Source organism: Phycodurus eques, chromosome 16, assembly GCF_024500275.1.
Source record: "Phycodurus eques isolate BA_2022a chromosome 16, UOR_Pequ_1.1, whole genome shotgun sequence".
NCBI classification, from domain to species: Eukaryota; Metazoa; Chordata; class Actinopteri; order Syngnathiformes; family Syngnathidae; genus Phycodurus; species Phycodurus eques.
In genome coordinates this window covers 5,149,778-5,173,128 of record NC_084540.1, presented here as the reverse complement: position 1 = coordinate 5,173,128, position 23,351 = coordinate 5,149,778, and the positions used below count along the sequence as shown (strand labels likewise).

Here is a 23,351-nt window from a genome sequence, read left to right as displayed (position 1 = left end):
GTAGTCGCAGAAACACAACAGTTGATGTTGGTCTTTTCGATTCGCGAGCGCGCGCTCCATTTACCTCCCTGGGCGTGCTCGTAAAGGTGACGTCAGGGTTACTCCCAATGCCCATATAAGGTATGCGACACATTAAAGTGGAATTTGTTCGGGGAAGAATTTGAATTGCGGAAAGGAAACGGTGTCCAGGGCTCGTCTCCGTTAGCTCTAAATGTTAGACTAGCACGAGAGGCTAATTACTGGAGTCGATAGCGTCGTAGCTACTGTGTGTTAGCTTGACTTTCACCAGGAAAAGAGGAAGCAGTTCCGCCCTGACGAGCCGCAGCGAGGCCAAGTTTTAACCAAAGAACGCAGGGAAGCGACGACACAACTGCCTTCGAAGAGTGAAACTTGACGGAAACGGCGCCGCCAACTTTTATTTGTCTCTTTGCTGGATACAAATTCCAGGGATTTTACACCCCCCCCCCTCCCCCGTTTTCAGGAGGTGGTGCATTTAAAACCTCGTAAAAATGAGGATCATTTTAGCAAGTGTAGTTTGAAGTTGCTGTGATTCTGTCGTACTCGGATTTTATTTGAACTTTGATCTTGCTTTTTGAACTTTGCTGCTAAGCGGTTGACACGAGTTTTTTTTGTTTGTTTGTTTGTGTCTCCCCCCCCCCCCCCCCCCTCAATTGTTGGTCGGGAGAAGTTATTAAAAAAAACGGCGATGAGCGGAGACGAGGAAAGATTCAAACTGGTGGTGGTGGGCGGTGGAGGAGTGGGCAAGAGCGCCCTTACCATCCAGTTCATTCAGGTAGGACGTTTACAGTATCCCTATAAGAGCACGCATGACTCTGTATCTAAGTATATACACGCTGCTGTCTAATTAAAGCATCGCGTAGATGTGGGGTGTCATTTATGGTGGATGGGGGTGGGAAATAATTGGTTATGGGGGTGTTGTTTGCTCCCCAAACAAGAACGTTTTCTCCAAATTGACGTTTCCACTGATTTTGTTGATGGCACAATACAATATTTTCTCTTATTGTACAGTACTGTACAAAAAATAGTATAGTTGTTTGAAACATGTTTGTGCTGTTGATCTAAAAAAAAAAAAAAAAAAAAAAAAAAAAAAAAGAAGTAAAGTAGGTTTCCAGCTAAAATATGCATTTTTTTTTCACATTAAATTTAAGAATAATCCTAAAAGATTGAGGTCCCACTTTAATGCAACTCATCAAATCAAACTTTGTTGTACGATCTAAAAGCTAGCACAGTGCATCAACGTATTGTACAAAACAAATAACGCCAAAGAGGTTTACATAAAACATAAAGGTAAGTAATTAAAAGACAAAAAGTAGTCTTAAAATAAGAAATAAAATCGTTAGGAATAAAAACAAAAGTAATAAATGAACAAATCAGTCAACATCTCACAAGGTGTCAAAGGCCAATGAGAAGAGATTTGAAAACTGGTAAAAAGGAGGCTATTGGTTGGATGTGCTGAGGTAGTTCATTCAATCATTTTAACCTTTAAGACTCACTGCCCTGGGCTTCAGCCTGGTTTATGGCACAGTCAGGAGCAGCTGACCAACTGGCCTAAGAGAGAAAGTGGTTTTCGAAAGGGTGAAGAAGCTCAGAGAGCAGTAGGGCGGGCCACGAGCATTGAACAATTTAAAAGCAAATAAACCTGATTTAAAAAAAAAAATAATAATAATAATCATGAAATGCACTGGCAGCCATGGCAGTGAGGCAAAAACGGGGTAAATGTCCTGCAATTTATGTGTGTGAGTTAAAAGATGTGCAGCTGCAGGCAACTACTGGAAGTAGTGCTAATCCCCACATAGTTACACTACAGTACATTACTGTAGTCCAGCCGGGTGGTGTCAAAAGTATGGACTACTTTTTCAAAGAGATGCCTTCAAAGAATTTGCTTGATTTTGGCATGCTGGCTAAAAGTATAAAAGCTCGACTTCACAACTCCCCTGATCTGGTTTTCAAATTTCAGGTCAGCATCCACCTTGACGACCCAATGTTCGAAATGTTGGGCTTGGTCAGACTGGCCAAGGAACACAGCTCTACCATGGCGTTCTCAGCGCAGTCACAAAAATTCGTCACCTCTTTCTTATTCTCATTGCAACTTAAAAAGTTCAGAGCCAGCCACACCTTTACAATAGGGTAAAAAAGTATTTACTCAACCACCAATTGCGCAAGTTCTCCCGCTTAAAAAGATGAGAGAGGATTTTAATTTTCATCATAGGTATACCTCACCTATGACAGACAAAATAAGAAAAAAAAATGCAGAACATCTTAATTTGTAAATAATTTATTAGCAAATTATGGTGGAAAATAAGTATTTGGTCAATCACAAAAGTTCATCTCAATACTTTGTTATATACCCTTTGTTGGCAATAACAGAGGTCAAACGTTTTCTGTAAGTCTTCACAAGGTTTTCACACACTGTTGCTGGTATATTGGCCCCTTCCTCCATGCAGATCTCCTCTAGAACAGTGATGTTTTGGGGCTGTCGCTGGGCAACATAGACTTTCAACTCCCTCCAAAGATTTTCTATGGGGTTGAGATCTGAACACTGGCCAGGCCACTCCAGGACATTGAAATGCTTCTTACGAAGCCATTCATTCATTCATTGCCCGGGGCGGTGTATTTGGGATCATTGCCATGCTGAAAGACCCAGCCACGTTTCATCATCAATGCCCTTGCTGATGGAAGGAGTTTTTCACTCAAAACCCCACGATACATGGCTCCATTCATTCTTTCCTTTACACGGATCAGTCGTCCTGGTCCCTTTGCAGAAAAACAGCCCCAAAGCCTGATGTTCCACCCCCATGCTTCACAGTAGGTATGGTGTTCTTTGGATGCAACTCAGCATTCTTTCTCCTCCAAACATGATCAAAAAGTTATATTTTGGTTTCATCTGACCATATGACATTCTCCCAGTCCTCTTCTTGATCATCCAAATGCTCTCTTTCACACTTCAGACGGGCCTGGACATTTACTGGCTTAAGCAGGGGCACACGTCTGGCACTGCAGGATTTGAGTCCCTGGCGGCGTAGTGTGTTACTGATGGTAGCCTTTGTTACTTTGGTGCCAGCTCTCTGCAGGTCATTCACTAGGTCCCCCCCGTGTGGTTCAGGGATTTTTGCTCATCGTTCTTGTGATCATTTTGACGCCACGGGATGCGATCTTGTGTGGAGCCCCAAATCGAGGGAGATTATTCGTGGTCTTGTATGTCTTCCATTTTCTAATAGTTCATTTCTTCACAGCGAGCTGCTTACATATTGCAGATTCAGTCTTCCAAGACTGGTGCATGTCTACAATTTTGTTTCTGGTGTCCTTTGACAGCCAAGTAAAAGTACATAGAGGGAGAAGAAAAGGGGATCAAGACCTGAGCCCTTTGGGACCCCTTGTGTTAGGGAAATGGAATCGCAAAGGCTGACTCAGAAGGGCCTGTCTGCTGAGTACAACCTGCACCCCTTCAATGCTTTTCCACTAATGCCCACCCACCCCTTTATTGTTCAAATAATCCATACATCCATCCATTTTCTACCGCTTCAAACAATTATTGAGATTTTATACATGAAATTGTTGGAAATGGGAAGCTTTTGTTTTGTTACGCAAAACACTAGGCACTGCAATTCAAATGACTACTCATTAGGTCACTTATTCTACAAGTTAAACTATATTAAGATGTATAAAGTATCTAATTAAATTATATAATAATGAGCATTTAAATGTGATCCAGCTTGCATGTGCAATCACATTTGATCATGATATGATTCCACAAAGAGGCTTGTAGCCAACTTTCGGAAAAATTAAACAATTCTTCAGTCGTGGTTGTTACAAAAAAAATGCAGATGCATTTACCCAGACAACGTAATTAATTAATATAACATGAGTCGTAGCAGATAGATGAGTGTATCAGGCACAAATAATTTGGTGGGATGTTATGTGAATATACACATTTGTGTTAGTAAGGAATGTATTTAGAAATTTTTCTTTTTACTTCGAAGATTTAGTGTTTCGTGAACACTGCTTTTAAATACAGTATTTGCATCGGGTTGTTTTGGTGGTGAGGTGCTTTGCTCTGTCACCTAGTTTTGGAACCTGTGTCACCTCGGTGTGGAGAGTTTGTGTGTACTCTCCCAACATGTCTGCCAGATTTAGTTGATACATTTCATTTTGTGTATGTGTGAATGTGCATCAGTAGCTCAAAGTTAACAATGATTGTGTCTTCCAGTCCTACTTTGTGTCAGACTACGACCCGACCATTGAAGACTCCTACACGAAGATCTGCACTGTGGATGGAAAGGATACCCGGCTGGACAGTAAGAATAAGCCACACCGGACATGATTTATCCAATCCATGTTTGTCACAGTTCTGAAGGATGTGTGGAAAAAAAGTTTGTTTATAAGCAGAGGGTGTGTTGCAATGTGACATGATATGACAAAGGCAGTATGTTTGCTCTCTGGATCTTCCCTTGTTAGGACTTGCACTTGACGGGTGAGTTACTGCACTTGTGTTAAAACTCTTTAGGGTAGAGAAATGACTACAGGCATGGTGTAATCCCTGGATAAGATTTGCAGTTTAAATTCTGGTGTGAAGGGTGGGACCAACATATGACACACAAATGGACTGACCAGTTGATGGCTGTAACCCCTACTTCCCTAACTCCAGTTTCCTCTCATGTAGTGGAGTTAAATTTGAATAACTGAGCTTATATTCAAACCTAAATATTAAATTTTGTGTGGTTCAGCCTGGGGCAGCACAGTGAATGAGTGGTTAGCACATCCGCTTCACAGTTTGTGGATTGGAATCTGGGCGCCGACCTTCCTGTGTGGAGTTTGCATGTTCTGCTTGTGTTTTCTCCAGGTGCTCTGGTTTCATATTAAAAGTATTATTATTAGTAGTATGTTTTCAATTCCTGCTCAATTTACCATTCACAATTGTGCTGTGATTGACTGGCAACCAGTCCAGGGTCAAGTCAACTGAAATAGGGTTTGTTTATCTACGACCATGCATTGCTGATTGTTCAGTTATACTTGTATGTTTAATTGTAGTCTTACAATGTTTGCACTCAACAAATATTTGTGATTTGGGAAGAGCAGGTCCTTTGTATTTGTGACGAAGTATATATGGTATTTTGGTTTCATTAGGCATTGAATTTTATTTTAACAGTTGGGAGATACAAAAGATTATGAAGTATTAAGTTTTAACAAATTGCCTTTGCTAATGTGTTACCATTGTGCATTCAGTTCCATCTACTGTCTTTATGCATGAGGGAAGAACACTTGCAGGCAAAATACAAAAATGAAATGCACCTATTGATGTGTATTCCTATTTAATGGTCCATTTATGTTTTTGTAAGTCTTGGATACAGCAGGTCAGGAGGAGTTTGGGGCAATGAGGGAGCAGTACATGCGCTCAGGAGAAGGCTTCTTGCTGGTGTTTGCACTCAACGACCGGGGGAGGTAAGTGTTTTTGTTGTTGTTGTAATTGATTTCACCCTGAGAAATGTTGCGTTTTGCATATTTTCAATGTTGGCAATGTGATACAGTTACTGTCTGTACCAGATTGTCTTCATGTGAGAGATAATACTCCCAAAATCCATAGTTGGTTTTAAATGCGCCAATATTTCTAAAATGCAAGCATGTTTCTTGTCAGGAGCGGCTAATGCAGTTATGACACAAAACGGCACCAGTTTTTAGCAGACTCTTTATTCAAAAGTATCCTTACTACTTGAAGTGTGATTATCGTATTTGGTTGACCATTCATTATCACAATTCAGCAAGGAAGTACCAGAGGGAACCAGTTTTTCATCTCTCGAGCCATAAAGGGTTTAATTTCCCTAAAATGGTATTCCTTTGTGTCCAGCTAATTTGTTGATTAATGGTCAAGTCCTCAGTTCTTACTGGTCACTCAACAGAGAAACATTCATTTTGGAATGTTAAGGGTTATAGAGGAAGGGGCTGTTATATTCTGGTTGTTACTTGAAGTTCGCTAATGTCACCTAAACTTGGGTTCATACTACATACAGCATATCTACATGTGAAAAGGAAGTTGTGGATCAGAGACTATTTTAGGGAAATGTAACAGTTTTGGAATGAAGTCCTGAACTGATTCTGACAGTTGCCTTTTTTTGCCACTAGGGGCAGTATTCTCTTCCAGTTGTTGCAGCTTCTCTGCTTCACAACTAGGGGCAATGTTTTTTCCTTCTTAAAGCTGAGTCTTGAGTTGAGGGGGCATTTGCACTGACTCAAGGCCTGAATCTGATAATGGTGGTGCCCTTTGTGAGGAGGCAGTGAGGTTGCTCACTGGCGGGGGGCCCGCTTGGTCGATCAGGTGTTTGGTTGATCTGATGCAGAGCCTCTTCCTTCTTCATCAACATAAACATAGCCTGAACGCTATGCAAACAGACCAATAGCTGATAAAGACTCATCTATGTTAAGAATCTATCTGTTGTATGCTGTCGTGACTGGTTCATTAGCTCCTGCATAGTCAAAAACTTTGTACACATGGTCAGTCCAACGAAGCAGTGTGGTCTTTTTAGTTCCTTGGGGTAGTCTCAAATGCACACAGTTAACTGAGGACTACAAACGTGTATACTGAAAGGTTAGCTGAATTTACAAAAGATGTGAGATAGGGATTATGCTGCTACTAGCAAAACCCCCTGAAATGTTTTATGACATCCTATTGGTAACGCCTCAATTCACATCAACAAAGTTCTTTGACATGAAGATGCCATAAGATTGTGCCAAAGCCATACTTTATTGCTTTGGCCTGAGCACAAAAATAACATTTGTTATGGGGGGGACAACAACTGTCCCAAGGCCCTGAGCATTTGGGGGGGGGGGGCCCTGGCTGTCCGGCAGGGTGGCCAAACCCCATGTCGACAAATAATCTATTGTAATCTTGGGTGGTCGACTGCTTAGTCACAGTTCTTAGGACCCGGGTTAAATTTTGGCCTCACCTGTGTGGAGTTTGCATGTTCTCCACGTGCCTGTGTGGATTTTCTCCGGGTACGCCGGTTTCCTCGCACATTCCAAAAGCATGCATGGTAGGTTAATTGAAGACTCTAAATTGCCCCTAGGTGTGAATGCGAGTGTGAATCATTGTTTGTCTCTATGTGCCCTGCAATTGGTTTGCGTCCAGTTCAGGGTGTACCCCGCCACTTGCCCAGAGTTAGCTGAGACAGGCACCAGCATCCCCGGGACCCTAGTGAGGATAAGCGGTCCAGAAAATGGATGGATTGATATTGTAATGTACTTATTTTCTATTCTATTGAATGTATTTATGTCCTATCAGCTACCATGAGGTCCAGAAGTTTCACACCCAGATTCTTAGAGTGAAGGATCGTGATGATTTCCCCATGCTGCTGGTCGGAAACAAGGCAGATCTGGAGCAGCAAAGAGTGGTAACAGTAACACCCTTGTGCATCTTTTTGGTACTGTTTAGCTTGACGTGCAGAGTAGGGCTGTAATGATACACCAAGATCACGATTTGATATGAATCACGATTTCTAGCCCACAATTCTATACACGATTCGATTTTCTGGGGTGTGGGGGGGGCTAACAAGAATAAGAGATTATGATAACAAAAGATGGACAGTTTATTTAGTATACTTATTTATACATAATTGTAAAAAAAAAAAAAGTCTCTGAAGTTACAGACTTCCGGTCTGTGACGTAAATCAGAAATTAAAACCCCAAATATTTAAAAACAAAGAAACTTTTCTCTCACATAATAGATACTGTTTAACAAATACTCAGAACCAAACTAAAATGTGGAGATTGGTCCACCCATTACTTTACCTTGTTTTCTTCTTGTTTTCTGCTCTCCTCCTGCAGTTGAACTAGCAATAGTCGCCCAGCTAGCCAATAGCCACAGGCTTGCTCATTTACCGGAAAAAGTAGTCCCGTGACCCGTGCTGGAAAAGGCTTAATGCGGAAATATATCTTCAATCTAGTCGTACGTTTTATTACATTAACTTAAAAAACAAAAAAATATTAATTGGAGTGTCTGAGAAATTCCCAGCATGCAAGCGGTGTTATAAGAATGCTGTGTTCTTATTAGTTTTAATTATTCCCTAATAGTATCAGTGAAAGTGTGTCGCGTCGGGACCATTGACACATTGTCGTTCACTTGCGCTCCTTAATGGTCATTGTATGTAATGACAGGTGGAAATAAAGATGAATTAGGAATACAGGCTCACAGCTCGGCCATATGTGGCGTGGCGGCACACAATTGTAAAAGCGTGTCCTGGTTCTACCATTTTTGTGACGACACAGGATAGTGAATTTGAGAACTGTGATTTTCGGTTTCGATAAAAAAATTGTTAGAGCCCGAGTGCAGAGGCATAGGTTCAAAGGTATTTTTAGGTAATTTATAAATGTCGGCTTTAAACTTATTGTGGTTGTTATTACACCGAAGGGGGCGGCACAGTGGGTGACTGGTTAGCACGTCTGCCTCACAGTTATGAAGACTGGGGTTCAACTCCCGGCCTTGCCTGTGTGAAGTTTGCATGTTCTCCCTGTGCCTGCGTGGGTTTTCTCCGGGTACTCCGGTTTCCTCCCACATCCCCAAAACATGCGTGGTAGGTTGATTGAAGACTCTAAATTGCCCTTAGGTGTGAATGGTTGTTTGTTTATATGTGCCCAGAAAAGTATGACTTTTAACAATGTTTGTCGTTACTGCTGACAATGAAGGTTAGGAAAAAAAATCAAGTTAACCGATTTTCACAAAAAGGTAAAGTTGTGAGGCCAAGGAAGGCCAACAAAATGTTATTGCTAATAAGGTGCAGCTAACCAACACAGCAGCAATATTGTAGTTGTGTGAAGGACACGTTTCCTCGGTTCATCTCCATGAAAGCAATCCTTTGAAGTTTTGTACAACGCTAGAGTTGGGTTTTCCATAGAAAAAAAGAAAAAAAAAAAACATTATTTCAACAGTATTATGAATCAGTGAGCGTGCACCATTCAATAATGCATCCTTTGTAAATGTATACATAGAAATGTAAGTTGTGGCAGTGCATGGGAAAAAAAAAAAAAAGGTTCCAATAAACCAATCTCTTTTGCAGTGAAGCTTTTGACTGAAATTTTGATGGGCTGGTTCTGGCCCGTGGGCCGTATGTTTGACACCCCTGCTTTAAATGATGGCTTGCTTGTGGTTCAACCTCAGTTTTGCGTCAATACAGAGGCATATTTTCCACTGTATATCTTTGTTTTGGCTTAGATCTCTAGGGAGGATGCTCAGGCATTTGCCAGAGAAAACCGGATCCACTACATGGAGGCTTCTGCTAAGAACCGCTACAATGTGGATGAAGCCTTCATGGAGCTAGTGCGAATTGTCAGGTATTTCTTTCTCGTCTTGTTTCCTTTGTATACATACGCACATGGGCTAAATTGTTGGTTATTTCCGTTAAAAAAGGAAAACCAGACAATGCTAAAATTTCTTCTTCCCTCTTCAGAAGGTTTCAGGAGATGGAGTGTCCTCCCCCTCCAGCTCATCACGCTGGGAAACAGAAGAGCGGTGGCTGCCCCTGCGTCCTCCTCTAAGCACCGTTACTATGGACACCAAAGCCTCTCCAGCTTGTCCAAAAAGAAGTGTGAGCATTTGTGTGAGACAGTGGGTTAGAGCGAGGGAGAGACAGGATTAAGGTGCCTCATTTTACTACCGAATGGTTTCATTTGCACTTTTACCAAAAGCAACTTGTAAATCAGTATAGTGTATTTTAGTCGAAAGGAAGAGCTTTCAACAGCAGCAGAAGTAGTTCTGTTGGTGACATGGGATAATAATGATGTGACTGTGTATAGTTACAGTCCATAAATAGAAATATCCACACATTATGGTGGGCTATAAATATGTTGTTGCTGTTGTGGTATTCGGGTACTAATGTCAGCAGAGACATTACCGTAATCGGTACTCTAACTCCTGCCATAATGGTGAGTTAGTATAAAGTAAAGTAAGTCAATCCACATACAGGTACAGTCATGGAAATGGTGAGTGTGGCACACCCAATCACGAGACATGTGCGGTCATGTTCCAAGGCGCCCTGCAGGGGGTAGCAGAGCACAGCAACGCCAAAGCATTGGAATTGAAAAGTGAGCAAACGTCAATGCCGCATTAGATTCCGTTCATGTTTTTTTTTGTTTTTTTTTGGTGCCATTTTTTTCATTTGGGGTGCCAAAAATTGCAGCCAGTGTGACTGCCTCAAACACTGTAAACGGAGCTTCCGACCATTTCAAAATAAATTCTTGACAGTATTAGTATCAAGGGTTGATGCAGGGGGGTGCACTCAACCACACATTGCAGAACTACCAAACTCATATTCTGCATTCATGCATTTCAATATCTGGGTGATGGGCAACCAGCTTTTGGGTTGGTCACATTTTCAGGATTTGTTGTTTTGAGAAGTGTGGTAAAAAATGTATTTTGGGCATGCAGTTTATACCTTATTCAAACCTTCATTCAATTCCATAAATATTTGTAAATGGTTCACATGAACATCTTGACCGAACAAGTAGACCGCTCATCATAGTTTATTCGTGCTTATGCTTTATATTATGAATAAACGGAAGGTTTCGTATCTTATCACGTGCTCTCCTTTCTAAAGGCACAATGGAGGGACTTGGTATTGTTATCGCTCCTATGCTGAATGAAGCAACCAAGGAAAACGGAGGACTAGGCTACTGTATGCAGCTGTACCACACTCGTGCTTTTTGTTATGAAACGTAACCCCTTGTTAATATTTACCTCTTAGTCCTTGTCCACTTTACTGTGCCACTGACTGGTGTCTGCATCTTCCTCTTGGGCAGTGTCTTTCCTATTATAAATGCTGACGCACTAAAGCCATTTCATTTTTCAAACTGAATTGTCCCCAGAACTCCATTGAGTTGTTTACAAGGCAAATGTGTTGTATCTAATTCGATCAATAACACGTTAATATAAAATAAAATAAAATAAATAAATTTGAATTTGTCTGTGACATTTTATAGGGAATAAATGTCTCCCATGCTGAAACAGCCATGCTTGGAGTCCTATTTTCAAAATGTTACTGATTTAAAATTTTAAGCATTCATAGTAAAGGCAGTCCTGATAGACGGAACAAGTGGTGGTGGCCCACTGAAATACACACGTATTTGATAACAGTAAAGACAAAAGTGCATAATGGTAAAGACAACAGCTACATAAAAATCGTGTGAGTTAGCACAATTTATGTTGCCATTCGAACTCTGTGGATACTAATGCAGAAGTGATCCTAACTACTCATTAAACCAATTATAGACCATTGTAATAATGGAATAGTTCCAACACTTTCATAAACTCATACATGTTCATTTATGTCTCGGAAATAACACCTTTTATTTTGCTGTCTGCTACTGTGTGAATGGAGAATGGGCGTCTCATCCTGGCACTTCAGCTCAAAGATCTCTCTGGTATATCGCAACAACATAATGAGACTCTCTCCAGTGGCATTAACGCTAAAGACAGCAGAGTGACAAAGAAGGACTGTTTGTAAAAGAACCCAAAAAACAAAAAAGGAACCGTGAAGACACTATGATGCTTTTGTCATAGTTTTCATGGCAAATGCACATTAAGCAATAGGAGAAAAACCCTCTGTATTCAAAAATTAGCATCATTAGCATATTCAGAAAACTATGTTGCAAATCATGAAACCTCATATGAGACGCCTAACAGTAAAGACATTTTGGCGTTAAAAGTTCGGAAAAATAGTATTTTAGAATAATTTTCTTCCTTAGAAACAATTACTGGATGACCTGTTGATGGATAACAACTGCCAAAAATTCAAATACTGTTAAATCAGTTAAATTAATGGCTTTAAAGAGGAAAAAAAAGGAAATTCAGTGGGCCATGTCTTTCTTGCTATTGATCAAATTATATGAAAATGACCAATATTATTTTGACAGTGCCATACATTTTAGCTGAATGACAATCTGACCGCAACAGATGTTTCAACCCGAGTATTTGTGAAGTCTTTACACGTTCCATACCATTTGAACTCAAAATCGAAAGTACTTTTGAGTCAGAGCAATTCAACCAACCACTTGTCCACACTTATCATACATGAAAATGCCAACTTTTATTTGTTAGGAATGCACATCCAGGTGCAAAGTAGTTGCACACAGGCCCTGCAGTTGTGGAAATGTGTGCTTTGACCTAAATTTGTGGCTTTTATTTGTGTGATTATTAAAATATAGAAAAGGTCTTGAGGACACAATTAAAGCTAAGAACTTGATGACAGCACAGACATTTAGAGATATTACAAGAATAAATTTGGGTATTTTACTTTATCAAATAATCCTTTTTTACATGTCATTTCATTTGTAATGCTTTCTGCGGTGTATAGCCATGTCATATTATTAAAATGAATTATTTACACTTATATTACAAACTGCAATTGAAGTGTTTTATTTTGACAAGACAAATCCCTTTTTTTTTGTACCTCATTAAAGCATTCACCAAACCATTGTGTTGTGTCAACATTAATAACTCACTCACTAACAATTATGCATGAAGACAATTGTGTTTATTTTCGAATTTAAAAGAAATCAGTCAAATACTGGGTAATTGAAAAAAGTGCTTAGATGCTGCAGTGTAAACAGAAAAACATCAGCTGTAAGCACTGTGCAGAGTGCGTCGATGAGTACTAAACATTATTTTGTAGTGTAAATTGCCCGTGGGTTTAGGTACTTAAAGTATCATATCATCCAACTATTTTGGACATTATTGGCTAATGTTATGGTGCACCTTAGCAACATAATTCAGGTTGCAAGTTAACTGTGTACTGTTAAATATAAGGAATTTCTGAAAAGTTTTATTTATTGATACTATGACAGAGTGGCCGTGTGAACCTTGACATTTGACAACATCGAACTGCGTAAGTGTCAATATTTATTCTGCAACTATTTAGCCTCTATTGAAGAAAGACAAAATAAGCGGTCGGAATGTTACTGTACTCAAAACAGAAGGTTCCTTGAGGTTTGGTGTCAACCCATCATGACGGGGGGGGGGGACAGCAATTCCAGTGACTCATGCAAAATGTTCAATATGATGATTGAAAAATAGAATATACATTGTAATAATTACTTGTTTATCAAATACTATAACTTTTACACAATAAAATTGTAAAAATACCAACAAAAAAATAATTTAACCACTTCTTACAAACGCTGTAGTTACCCGAGCAGTGCATCCAATGAAAACAATAAATACTTTTAAAAATGAAGAGAACACATGGTAATGGGATATGTGCAAACGTTTAGCCACTTCAAATAAGACCCAAGTTTCATTATTCTGCTAAGAGTTTCAAGATGACTGAATGATTCTCATAAGGACACCAAAGGCACTTTATATAGCTATTGAGGAAAGAGTTAAGACAAATGATTCATATTGAATGAATCATTTCATTCAATATGAAGTGGGAAGTAACTGTACAAATACTTCACAACTGTACTTCAGTAGATTTTGAGTTATCTGTTCTTGAGTATTTTTATGATGACTTTTTACTTTTACTCTCTACATTTGAAAACAGATATCTGTATTTCCTACTCCTTACACCAAGGAACATTAACAAAAAAGGCAACAGATTCGGAGGAGCAAGATATTCCCCATTCGTGGCCTTATTTAAGAGAATTTATTTATTTATTTATTTATGGTGTTATCATTCGCTCATATAGCATTTTTTTGTTGTTGTTGTCCACAATGTTAGCAAATCTCGGGGACAATTGCTTTGCTGGCATAAAAGCCTGAGCCAATGCGAAATTCCTCTCAGTATGAGCACTACTTAAAGAGGAGACACTATTTTTGTCCCCCCGCCCCCCTTGTTTGTAGTTATCAAAACAGGTAATGTATATAACTGACAATAAAAGTGTATTTTAACTTTTGTACTTAAAGTCCCTGTAAAATAAAAATAAATAAACCCTGCCAAATTTGAATGATTAAAAAAAAAAATTGCCATCTATATAAAAAGAGGCTCCAAAATTGAGAAAAATCAAGGTTTTTCACCTCAAGGTTCACTCTCAAATGCATGTGACTGATACCAAATTTCTGAATGTATTATGTATGTCGAAGCACATTTCGGAATTGACTTTGTCGGGTCTTTAAGTACATTTCAGATTCTGTGCGTTCTTACTTCTACTTAAGTACAGAGTATGGGTACGTTTGCCACTTACAGTACTTCCTAAAGCACAAAATGAATAAAAGATTTCCACTGCGGTCACCTACTTCCACCTACCTACTGCGTGTGCTTGTGTAGTAACAGGGACAGGCAGGTTTGAAGAGGTCCCTCCCTCTGGCTGGTATGTTGTCCAACAGGTTTTGTGATGTAAGCTTTCTTTGGGAAGACATACCTTTTTGTGTGACACTTGTGTGTTTTGAGCTTTCAAACTGAAACTCCTTTGAGACACTTGGCTGGGAAATCCCATGTGTTCCTGAAGAGTGAAGGAACACGCACTGCCAGGACATCTTTGGAAGACACCTGCAGCCAGGTAACCAGGTCAGCGTGACGAGGCGGTGGTATAGTGTCAGACATGTTGGACTGAGTTTCATGGAGGCATTTCCTTGTCAGGTTCCATGTAGTTTTTGTTTCAATGGCAGCCTCAATCATCTGGATTCCTGTGCTGGTCTTTCTGCAGTTGGCTTGCTGCTCTCTCACCTACCGACACACTTCAGGTAAACCACACCTCTTCTCACGTACTATGCGAATACAGGTATAAAAAGGATTGCAAGAGAAGGATTGTTTTCTATTAAGCATGACTGAGTAACAAGTAGCACATGTATGAGATCTGCTGATTACAGATAAAGGATGAAAAAAGGGCAGTATCGGTCTTTTGTAGTATATATCCTATAAGCAAGGACAAGGCACGAACGTCTAATGTTGGTGAACTGGTTTCAAGCAACAAAAAGATTGTGATTTATACAAATATACAAGCGTGAAGAAATCAATTGAACAACCTTTGAGTTCTTTACATTTATTCACTTTATTATATTTATTATACTGTATAGTGTTTACCCCTCCTTGAGCCGTCACCTTATCGTGGTGGAGGGGTTTGTGTGTCCCAATGATCCGAGGAGCTATGTTGTCTGGGGCTTTATGCCCCTGACAGGGTCACCCATGGCAAACAGGTCCTAGGTGAGAGACCAGACAAAGCACGGCTCAAAGACTCTGTATGAAGAAAATAAATTATGGACTCAGGTTTCCCTTGCCCTGACGCGGGTCACCGGGGCCCCCCTCTGGAGCCAGGCCTGGAGTTGGGGCTCGAAGGAGAACGCCTAGTGGCCGGGTCTGCACCCATGGGGCCCGGCCGGGCACAGCCCGAAAGGGTAACGTGGGTCCCCCTTCCCATGGGCTCACCACCTGTGGGAGGGGCCATAGGGGTCGGGTGCAATGCGCGCTGGGCGGTAGCCGAAGGCGGGGACCTTGGCGATCCGATACCCGGCTACAGAAGCTGACTCTAGGGACGTGGATTGTCACCTCTCTGGCAGGGAAGGAGCCCGAGCTGGTGTGTGAGGTCGAGAAGTTCCGACTAGATATAGTCGGACTTGCCTCCACGCACAGCTTGGGATCTGGTACCAGTCCTCTCGAGAGGGGTTGGACTCTCTTCCACTCTGGAGTTGCCCACGGTGAGAGGCGCCGAGCAGGTGTGGGTATACTTATTGCTCCCCGGCTCGGCGCCTGTACGTTGGGGTTCACCCCGGTCGACGAGAGGGTAGCCTCCCTCCGCCTTCGGGTGGGGTGACGGGTCCTGACTGTTGTTTGTGCCTATGCACCAAACAGCAGTTCAGAGTACCCACCCTTTTTGGAGTCCTTGGAGGGGGTTGCTGGAGAGCGCTCCCACTGGGGACTCCATCGTTCAGCTGGGGGACTTCAACGCTCACGTGGGTAATGACAGTGAGACCTGGAAGGGCGTGATTGGGAGGAACGGCCCCCCCGATCAGAACCCGAGCGGTGTTTTGTTATTGGACTTCTCTGCTCGTCACGGATTGTCCATAACGAACACCATGTTCAAGCATAAGGGTGTCCACATGTGCACTTGGCACCAGGACACACTAGGTCGCAGTTCGATGATCGACTTTGTGGTCGTGTCCACAAAGTCGATCATCGACTGTCCTGGTTGACACGCCTCTGCAACATCGCGTGGACATTGGGGACAGTGCCTCTGGATTGGCAGACTGGGGTGGTGGTCCCCCTTTTTAAGAAGGGGGACCAAAGGGCGTGTTCCAACTACAGGGGGATCACACTCCTAAGCCTCCCTGGTAAGGTCTATTCAGGGGTGCTGGAGAGGAGGGTCCATCGGGAAGTTGAATCACTGATTGAGGAGGAGCAGTGTGGTTTTCGTCCTGGCCATGGAACAGTGGACCAGCTCTACACCCTTGGCAGGGTCCTCGAGGGTGCATGGGAGTTCGCCCAACCAGTCTACATGTGTTTTGTGGACTTTGAGAAGGCGTTCGACCGTGTCCTGTGGGGTGCTTCGGAGTATGGGGTACCGAACCCCCTGATACGGGCTGTCCGGTCCCTGTACGACTGGAATCAGAGTTTGGTCCGCATATCCGGCAGTAAGTCGGACTCGTTTCCGGTGAGGATTGGACTCCGGCAAGGCTGCCCTTTGTCACCGATTCATGGACAGAATTTCTTGGCGCAGCCGAGGCGTAGAGGGGGTCTGGTTTGGTGGCCTCAGTATTGCATCTCTGCTTTTTGCAGATGATGTGGTTCTGTTGGCTTCATCAAGCCGTGACCTCCAACTCTCATTGGAGCAGTTTGCAGCCGAGTGTGAAGCGGCTGGGATGAGAATCAGCACCTCCGAATCTGAGACCAGGGTCCTCAGTCGGAAAAGGGTGGCGTGTCCTCTCCAGGTCGGGGATGAGATCCTGCCCCAAGTGGAGGAGTTCAAGTATCTTGGGGTCTTGTTCACGAGTTAGGGAAGAATGGAACGGGAGATCGACAGGCGGATCGGTGCAGCGTCTGCAGTGATGCGGACTTTGTATCGATCCGTTGTGGTAAAGAAGGAGCTAAGCCGAAAGGCGAAGCTCTCGATTTACCGGTCGATCTACGTTCCCACCCTCACCTATGGTCACGAGCTGTGGGTCGTGACAGAAAGAACGAGATCCCGGATACAAGCGGCCGAAATGAGTTTCCTCCGCAGGGTTTCCGGGCTCTCCCTGAGAGATAGGGTGAGAAGCTCGGTCATCCGGGAGGATCTCAGAGTAGAGCCGTTACTCCTTCACATCGAGAGGAGCCAGATGAGGTGGCTGGGGCATCTGATTCGGATGCCTCCCGGACGCCTCCCTGGTGAGGTGTTCCGGGCACGTCCCACCAGGAGGAGACCCCGGGGACGACCCAGGACACGCTGGAGAGACTACATCCTTCGGCTGGCCTGGGAACGCCTCGGGATCCCCCCGGAAGAGATGGATGAAGTGGCTGGGGAAAGGGAAGTCTGGGCGTCCCTGCTGAAGCTACTGCCCCCGCGACCCGACCTCGGATAAGCGGTAGAAGATGGATGTATAGTGTTTACTGTATTGGCAATATCAGTACGAACGCATATACTGTGTAACCTCATGAGCACAGGCTGCCATTAGCTTTACAAACATGATGGACTGGCATGCTCAGAAAAGTATTTTTTATTGATTTGTCGTACTGTACTAAGCATCACATTGCGAACATTACTGTATTAGAAAAAGCGCTCAGGATGAAATAGCTGCACAATTCTCCACTGCAGGTGCCTACATACAACAATTAAGGCATTTGGATACAGCTAATGCTGGTTTAAAAATTGTATTTTGGTTCTCTGTAGCATTTGGAGATATTTGTTTGTAAAGTACATCACTCCATCCATTTTCTGCACCGCTTTAACCTCACAAGGGTCGCGGGGGCGTGCTGGAGCCTATCCCAGCTATCTTCGTGGGAGAGGCGGGGTACACCCTGAACTGGACGCCAGCCAATCGCAGGGCACATATAAACAAAAAAACCATTCGCACTCACATTCACACCTACGGGCAATTTTAGAGTCTCCAATCAACCTACTATGCATGTTTTGGGGATGTGGGAGGAAACCAGAGTACCCGGAGAACATGCAAACTCAACACATGCGGGGCCGGGAATCGAACCCTGGATTCTCAGAACCGTGAGGCTGTTATCCACCGTCCCGCCTTGTAAAGTACAATACAAATAAAATTCATGTGTTTTTTCTGTAGCTGCATATACTGTACATTTAAGTGAATTACTCCTCTCCCTACTCCAACTTCGTCAAAGTGACCACAATTTCTCCCCACTCTGTTTGTGTCTTGCAGGGAGTCCGCTGTTAGTGGATGAACAGTCAGCCAATGCCTTCCTGTCCCGCTCGTTGCTTTATAACAGCTGGGACTTTGAAGTAGTGGTGCCTGACAACCTTGAAAGGGAATGTTGGGAGGAGATATGCACTTATGAAGAGGCCAGGGAAGTATTTGAGGATAACACTCAGACGGTAATACAACCGTATTATGTAATACTGCTGTACAATTCTGGAGCTAGTAACACATATGTGGTGGTTAAGGTTATCTGCGTGTAAGTTCACAGGTGGCAAAAGTATTCACTTTCCGTGCTCAAGTAGAAACAGTGGCATGCGAAGGTGTGTTGATGCTGTGTTGGGCCGACAGGTTTCTGATTGGAAAATTGTTCATCGAGAGGGTCAACCTCGTCACACACACAGGACTTGGTCGTAATATTTTAATAACAAAAATACAGCGACCCTCCACCCCATTCCCTCCAAAATGGTTTGCTCCACCCAATCCCTACCACCTCCTAAGTGCCCGGTTTAAACCAGGATATGTGGCACATTTCTGAACTTCAACCACTCAATACCGACACAATATTATCATTACCTGTCCTCATTTTTGCTGCATTTAAACGTTAGTCACTGTTTATGTTGTTCGGTAGGAGTTAGCTTCTGTTTTTTTTTTTTTTTTCTAGCTATAGGAAACTATTCAGGCGACCGGACTGTACCGTTATCCGCTGATTCAATTGGTTGGAGAGAAGTTAATTGTTGTGTCATGCACACGTGATAATCTTAAAGCCAAGGTGCAGCTTACTGGCGTTTCTAGCCGATCTTTGGGGTGCTGAAGCATCCTAAAATGAATCCCAGCACCCCCCAAACGTCTGATACTAGAATCGCCTGTCTGTTATAAATGTCTTCCTGAAAAATCCGTTTGTAACCAAGTATTTGTTCATATGTGTCACCTATTGGTCTTTGATTCACTTTTCTTTTATTTCCATGTTCAGGAAGTATTTTGGACTGACTATGTTGAAAGCCACGGTAATACTTTGAATTTATTGTAAAAGTTATCATTCACTGTGTATGTTTGTACATTCATTTGACACTGCTATTCAAGCAGATTTTACATCTCAAATCCAATACTGTATTATCCTACCAATCGCATACGTTTAAGATGCACCGTACATGCTGAGCAGCAGTTGTCATGTTGCTGTCATGTCTTTGAAGGGTATGCACCCAGAGTGGACGTGTCGGGGCTGGTGGCAGGGATCCTGGCAATACTAGTGTGTGCTGTGATTGCCACCGTGTTGGGTATCTACTTCTACAAGGCCAAGAACAAGGGGGGAAGGAGACCCGTGCAGTAAGTTCACAGCCTGAACACAATTGTGTTTTATATGGAACAAAAAAAAAAAAAATGGCGGGGAACCAATTTTAACCTGCAGGCTTGCACGGATTGTTCTTTCCTCATCATCCAATATTTGAGTGCCACTTGTTGCTAGGCAGAATTCCCCCAAGCCCAATGTAAAATTATCCTATATCGCTCACATGTACTGTGCTGTCGCCATGGCAACTTGGGATACAGGGTTCTGCTGCCCCACACAGCGGGAAAAAAAAAAGACAGAGAGCTGATAAAAACAAAAAGACACCCATTATGAAACTTACTCCAAAAACAAAACAATAAGGATTGTGAGAGGAGCTGAATTTCCACTTGATTTCACAATCCAACTATTATTATTGTCTTAAATATAATGGATAAGTTTACGAAAGATGACTGAATGAATAATAATAGTCAGTATTTATACGGCACTTTTTTAAAAAAAATAAGTTACAAAGTCCAAAATAAAACAAACAATAATCAAATATCAACACTGATATTTGAAGGAAAATGCAAACTTTAAAAAAAAATAAAATAAAAATTCTCTTCGGCGGTGTGCAACGAGGGGAGAGGAGGGGACGGTGGCCCTGGGTATCCCCCACAAATCAATGAATGGATTTGAATCAGGAACATTTTCCATTAGCCGCCCCCATTGACAAAGGTTTTAATGCGAGGGGCATCACCAGTGTCGTGTGGCCCAGGCAGCAACACCCCTTCGCACACCACTGGTTCCCTTTACAATTGCAGGAACCAACGTCTCTCCAAATTAATGTCTTACTCTTGTTAAAAAAAAAAAAAAAAAAAAAATGTAATTAAAAACAGAAAGCTATTTGTGGCTTGGACACCATAAATGCAATATTACAATGTTAAAACAAGTTTTAATAGTCTCTTTGTCACAGACATACTTGTCAAACTGTTTTACAATGACTAAACTGTTCTGTTGAATCGTTCTGTGAATGATTTCTGTATCATTTTCTGTGTCTTGTCCCCTGTGAGAATGTTGCAAGATGGCCGTCCAGCCCCAGAGATGGTCCCTCTGGCAACTGCCCCTGGTCTGCCCAGCTACAACGAAGCTCTAAACCGAAGTGGGATGCACGATGCCCCGCCGCCACCTTATTCAGGGTAAGTCAACGCTTTCAAACAATACATGGTCAATGTACAATTTACACAATTCAATTTGTCAACAGATTTTTAATAATAATATATATATCTATATATTTTTTTCAAATGCAACAGACATTTTAATCACGAATACAAACCCATGTATTATTATTATCCTAACTACTACATACATATTTTGGCTTTGACAGATAAGCTCTTGTGTATCTTCAAAATTTGTAACAATGCAATTGATTGATGGTTGCTCTGGGGAAAAAAAATTCTTGGGAGACATTTCACAGCATGGAAATCATACGTAGATTCTTTATGCAATTCAACAAGTATTCCTCCACCACCCGCACCGTGCAGCCTTTTTTTTTTTTTTGGGGGGGGGGGGGGAACCCCGTTGTCAGCATGAGAAAGTGGCTTTTGTCAACAGCACTGTTTGCGTATTCGTTTCATAGCAATGTCCACTCGTACACCTGTACAACATCAATCGATGACATCTTCAGCCTGTATTCAGTTGGCAGACAGTCAAACTGCATCCTCAGCCAACATCTGGCGGGAGCAGAACAGACAGCTTGCTGACCAAATCACTATTTTCTGTTGGCAGTGTCATCCTGCAACATCAACATCAATTCAGGCTAATTGGCTAGCCATGTTGTTAAGTCAGCTGCATAGACATTTCGAATGAGTGTTCACGGTCAATGTTAGAGGACACTAATATGTCATCCATACTGGACATCTGCAGCCAGGCGCGCTCACCGCTACTGTCCAGGAGCATGGGAAACTATTGCATTGTGGGTAAAATCATGAAAAAAAAAAAAAAAACTAAACAAGTTGGTCCCCCATTCATCATCAGTCATATTTTTCCAAAAATATTTCACAAATTCTGCCATGATATATAAAATATGAGCATGACTGTAATAAGAAAATAAGGATTACTGCAAATATCATTTATTTTAGGTTTTCAAATCACTATTTGAATATGTGCAGTAGTAGTACATGCCGTAATTCTGTCAATACAATAAACAGTAGTGTGCTAGTGGCAGTTTTACAGTCTATAATATTGACAACAATATAATAAATATCAGATGTACATTACTGATGATGTAAAAATACTATTTTTGTATATGATATATACTATTACCATCTATAAGCTAATTATTTGTGCATTCATAAATTACATTTCAGAAGGTGTCGTATTTATAAAGAGATAAACCCATCCAATCGAATTTCTTGCACAAAAAAAAAAACAAATGCTCATAAATATTATGTATTATTATTTTCTGCTTGGGATGGTTACCGGCATAAACAGGATCATGCAAGCACTGACTACCAGAGCTCTCACAAAGACTTGTCTCCTCTTTGACCACAGGGGGGCGCCATCTGAGCCTGCAGACCCAGGAGACAACGAGTGAGCACTGAGCACTGAGCCAGCCAGCCAGCCAGCCAGCCCGAGCTGCTTCAATGTGGTTGATGCTGGCGCTCGATGATGCTTTGAGTGAAGTTTCAGCACTGCTTGTTGTATAACGTATTTAGGGGGCGGGAATTGAGAGCCAAATTCAGAACGGACACTTTTGACAGGATGATGATGTACATAGTACAGATGTGATGCTCTTAACTGGATGCAGGTGAGGGTTTTTTTTTTTTTTTTTTTTTTTTTCCTTTTTCTTCATGATTGATCTGTACGTCCACTTTGTGGACAGTCTAAAACACTTTATGCAAGCGTAAGAAAGCTTAAGTTTGCTTAATGTCAGAAAACTGCCATCAATCGCCACTAAAATTCCACCTATGAAAATATGAGAACGATAGCGCAATATTATGGATTCTATGGACACCAGGCATTTTTCTTATATAACAACATTAAGCTTTTTCCCTATAGTGAGAGCCTGTGGAGAGGAAAATGCTTAACGTCCATAAAATCCCAAATATTGTGGGCGATTGTTTTCATATTTTGAGAGCAACAGGCATGTGCACAGATATTTTTATTTTTGGGAGCGGTGTGGGGGGAGGGGGGGGGGGGGGTCAAGCCAAAAAAGGGCACCCATTACCAAAATTATTCAATTAAGAAAAAAACTGTCGTATGTATTTAACTTACGACGTATTAATGGGTGTTTTATGGTGTTTATTTATTAGCTATGAGTGTTGTAAATTTAGTATTCTTTAATGAAAATGTTAATTGTGATTTCTTGTCCTTTATTGCACAATCCGTCAATAAAACACACGCGACAAAAAACAAAGGAAGTGGAAGGGATGCTACAGTGGATATAAAAAGTCAACACAACCCTGTTCAAATGACAGGTTTTTGGATGGAGGAGGGGGATTCCTGGGGGGGCAATTCGGAAGCATTTGTATAATTCGTACAATTTGTCGATGCGTGCCCTCCGATTGGCTGGCGACCAGCTCAGCGTGTTCTCCGCATCCTTGCCTGAAGCCAGAGACCATAGTGAGGATAAGCGGTTAAGAAAACGGATGATTGAAGACAAAAATGGAGATGCAGCAAAAAGGCTACGTTTTTGTCCAGGGCAAAAGGGCAGGTGCTTGAGCACCGCTTAGGGTGTATGTGCACATGCCTGATAAGCAACATTAAGCTTTTTTTTTTTTTTTTTTTTTTTTTTTT

At 41.9% G+C, this 23,351-nt stretch overlaps 2 protein-coding genes across 2 annotated transcripts; both read left to right on the top strand.

Moving 5' to 3' along the window:
* rras (RAS related) lies at positions 1–11,008 on the top strand. The gene is made up of 7 exons (XM_061701097.1): positions 1–120; positions 689–793; positions 4,229–4,316; positions 5,358–5,460; positions 7,295–7,403; positions 9,221–9,339; positions 9,456–11,008. Exons 2-7 carry the CDS (start codon positions 707–709, stop codon positions 9,541–9,543), a joined length of 594 nt encoding a protein of 197 aa, XP_061557081.1. The 5' UTR covers positions 1–120; positions 689–706; the 3' UTR covers positions 9,544–11,008.
* Positions 9,979–23,325, top strand: prrg2 (proline rich Gla (G-carboxyglutamic acid) 2). The gene is made up of 8 exons (XM_061700891.1): positions 9,979–9,987; positions 14,469–14,496; positions 14,606–14,680; positions 18,296–18,468; positions 19,263–19,296; positions 19,483–19,615; positions 20,627–20,752; positions 22,107–23,325. Exons 1-8 carry the CDS (start codon positions 9,979–9,981, stop codon positions 22,147–22,149), a joined length of 621 nt encoding a protein of 206 aa, XP_061556875.1. The 3' UTR covers positions 22,150–23,325.
* Positions 23,326–23,351: the final 26 nt, after the last annotated feature.

What these genes read in the sequence shown, in the direction of transcription:
- rras (XM_061701097.1), top strand. Translation starts at nt 707, where the DNA reads ATGAGCGGAGACGAGGAAAGATTCAAACTGGTGGTGGTGGGCGGTGGA. An exon ending in ATCTGGAGCAGCAAAGAGTG is followed by an intron (nt 7,404 to 9,220) that starts GTAACAGTAACA and finishes GTTTTGGCTTAG; the next exon opens with ATCTCTAGGGAGGATGCTCA. An exon ending in GAGCTAGTGCGAATTGTCAG is followed by an intron (nt 9,340 to 9,455) that starts GTATTTCTTTCT and finishes TTCCCTCTTCAG; the next exon opens with AAGGTTTCAGGAGATGGAGT.
- prrg2 (XM_061700891.1), top strand. An exon ending in TGGAAGACACCTGCAGCCAG is followed by an intron (nt 14,497 to 14,605) that starts GTAACCAGGTCA and finishes TTTCAATGGCAG; the next exon opens with CCTCAATCATCTGGATTCCT. An exon ending in GGGGGAAGGAGACCCGTGCA is followed by an intron (nt 19,616 to 20,626) that starts GTAAGTTCACAG and finishes GTCCCCTGTGAG; the next exon opens with AATGTTGCAAGATGGCCGTC.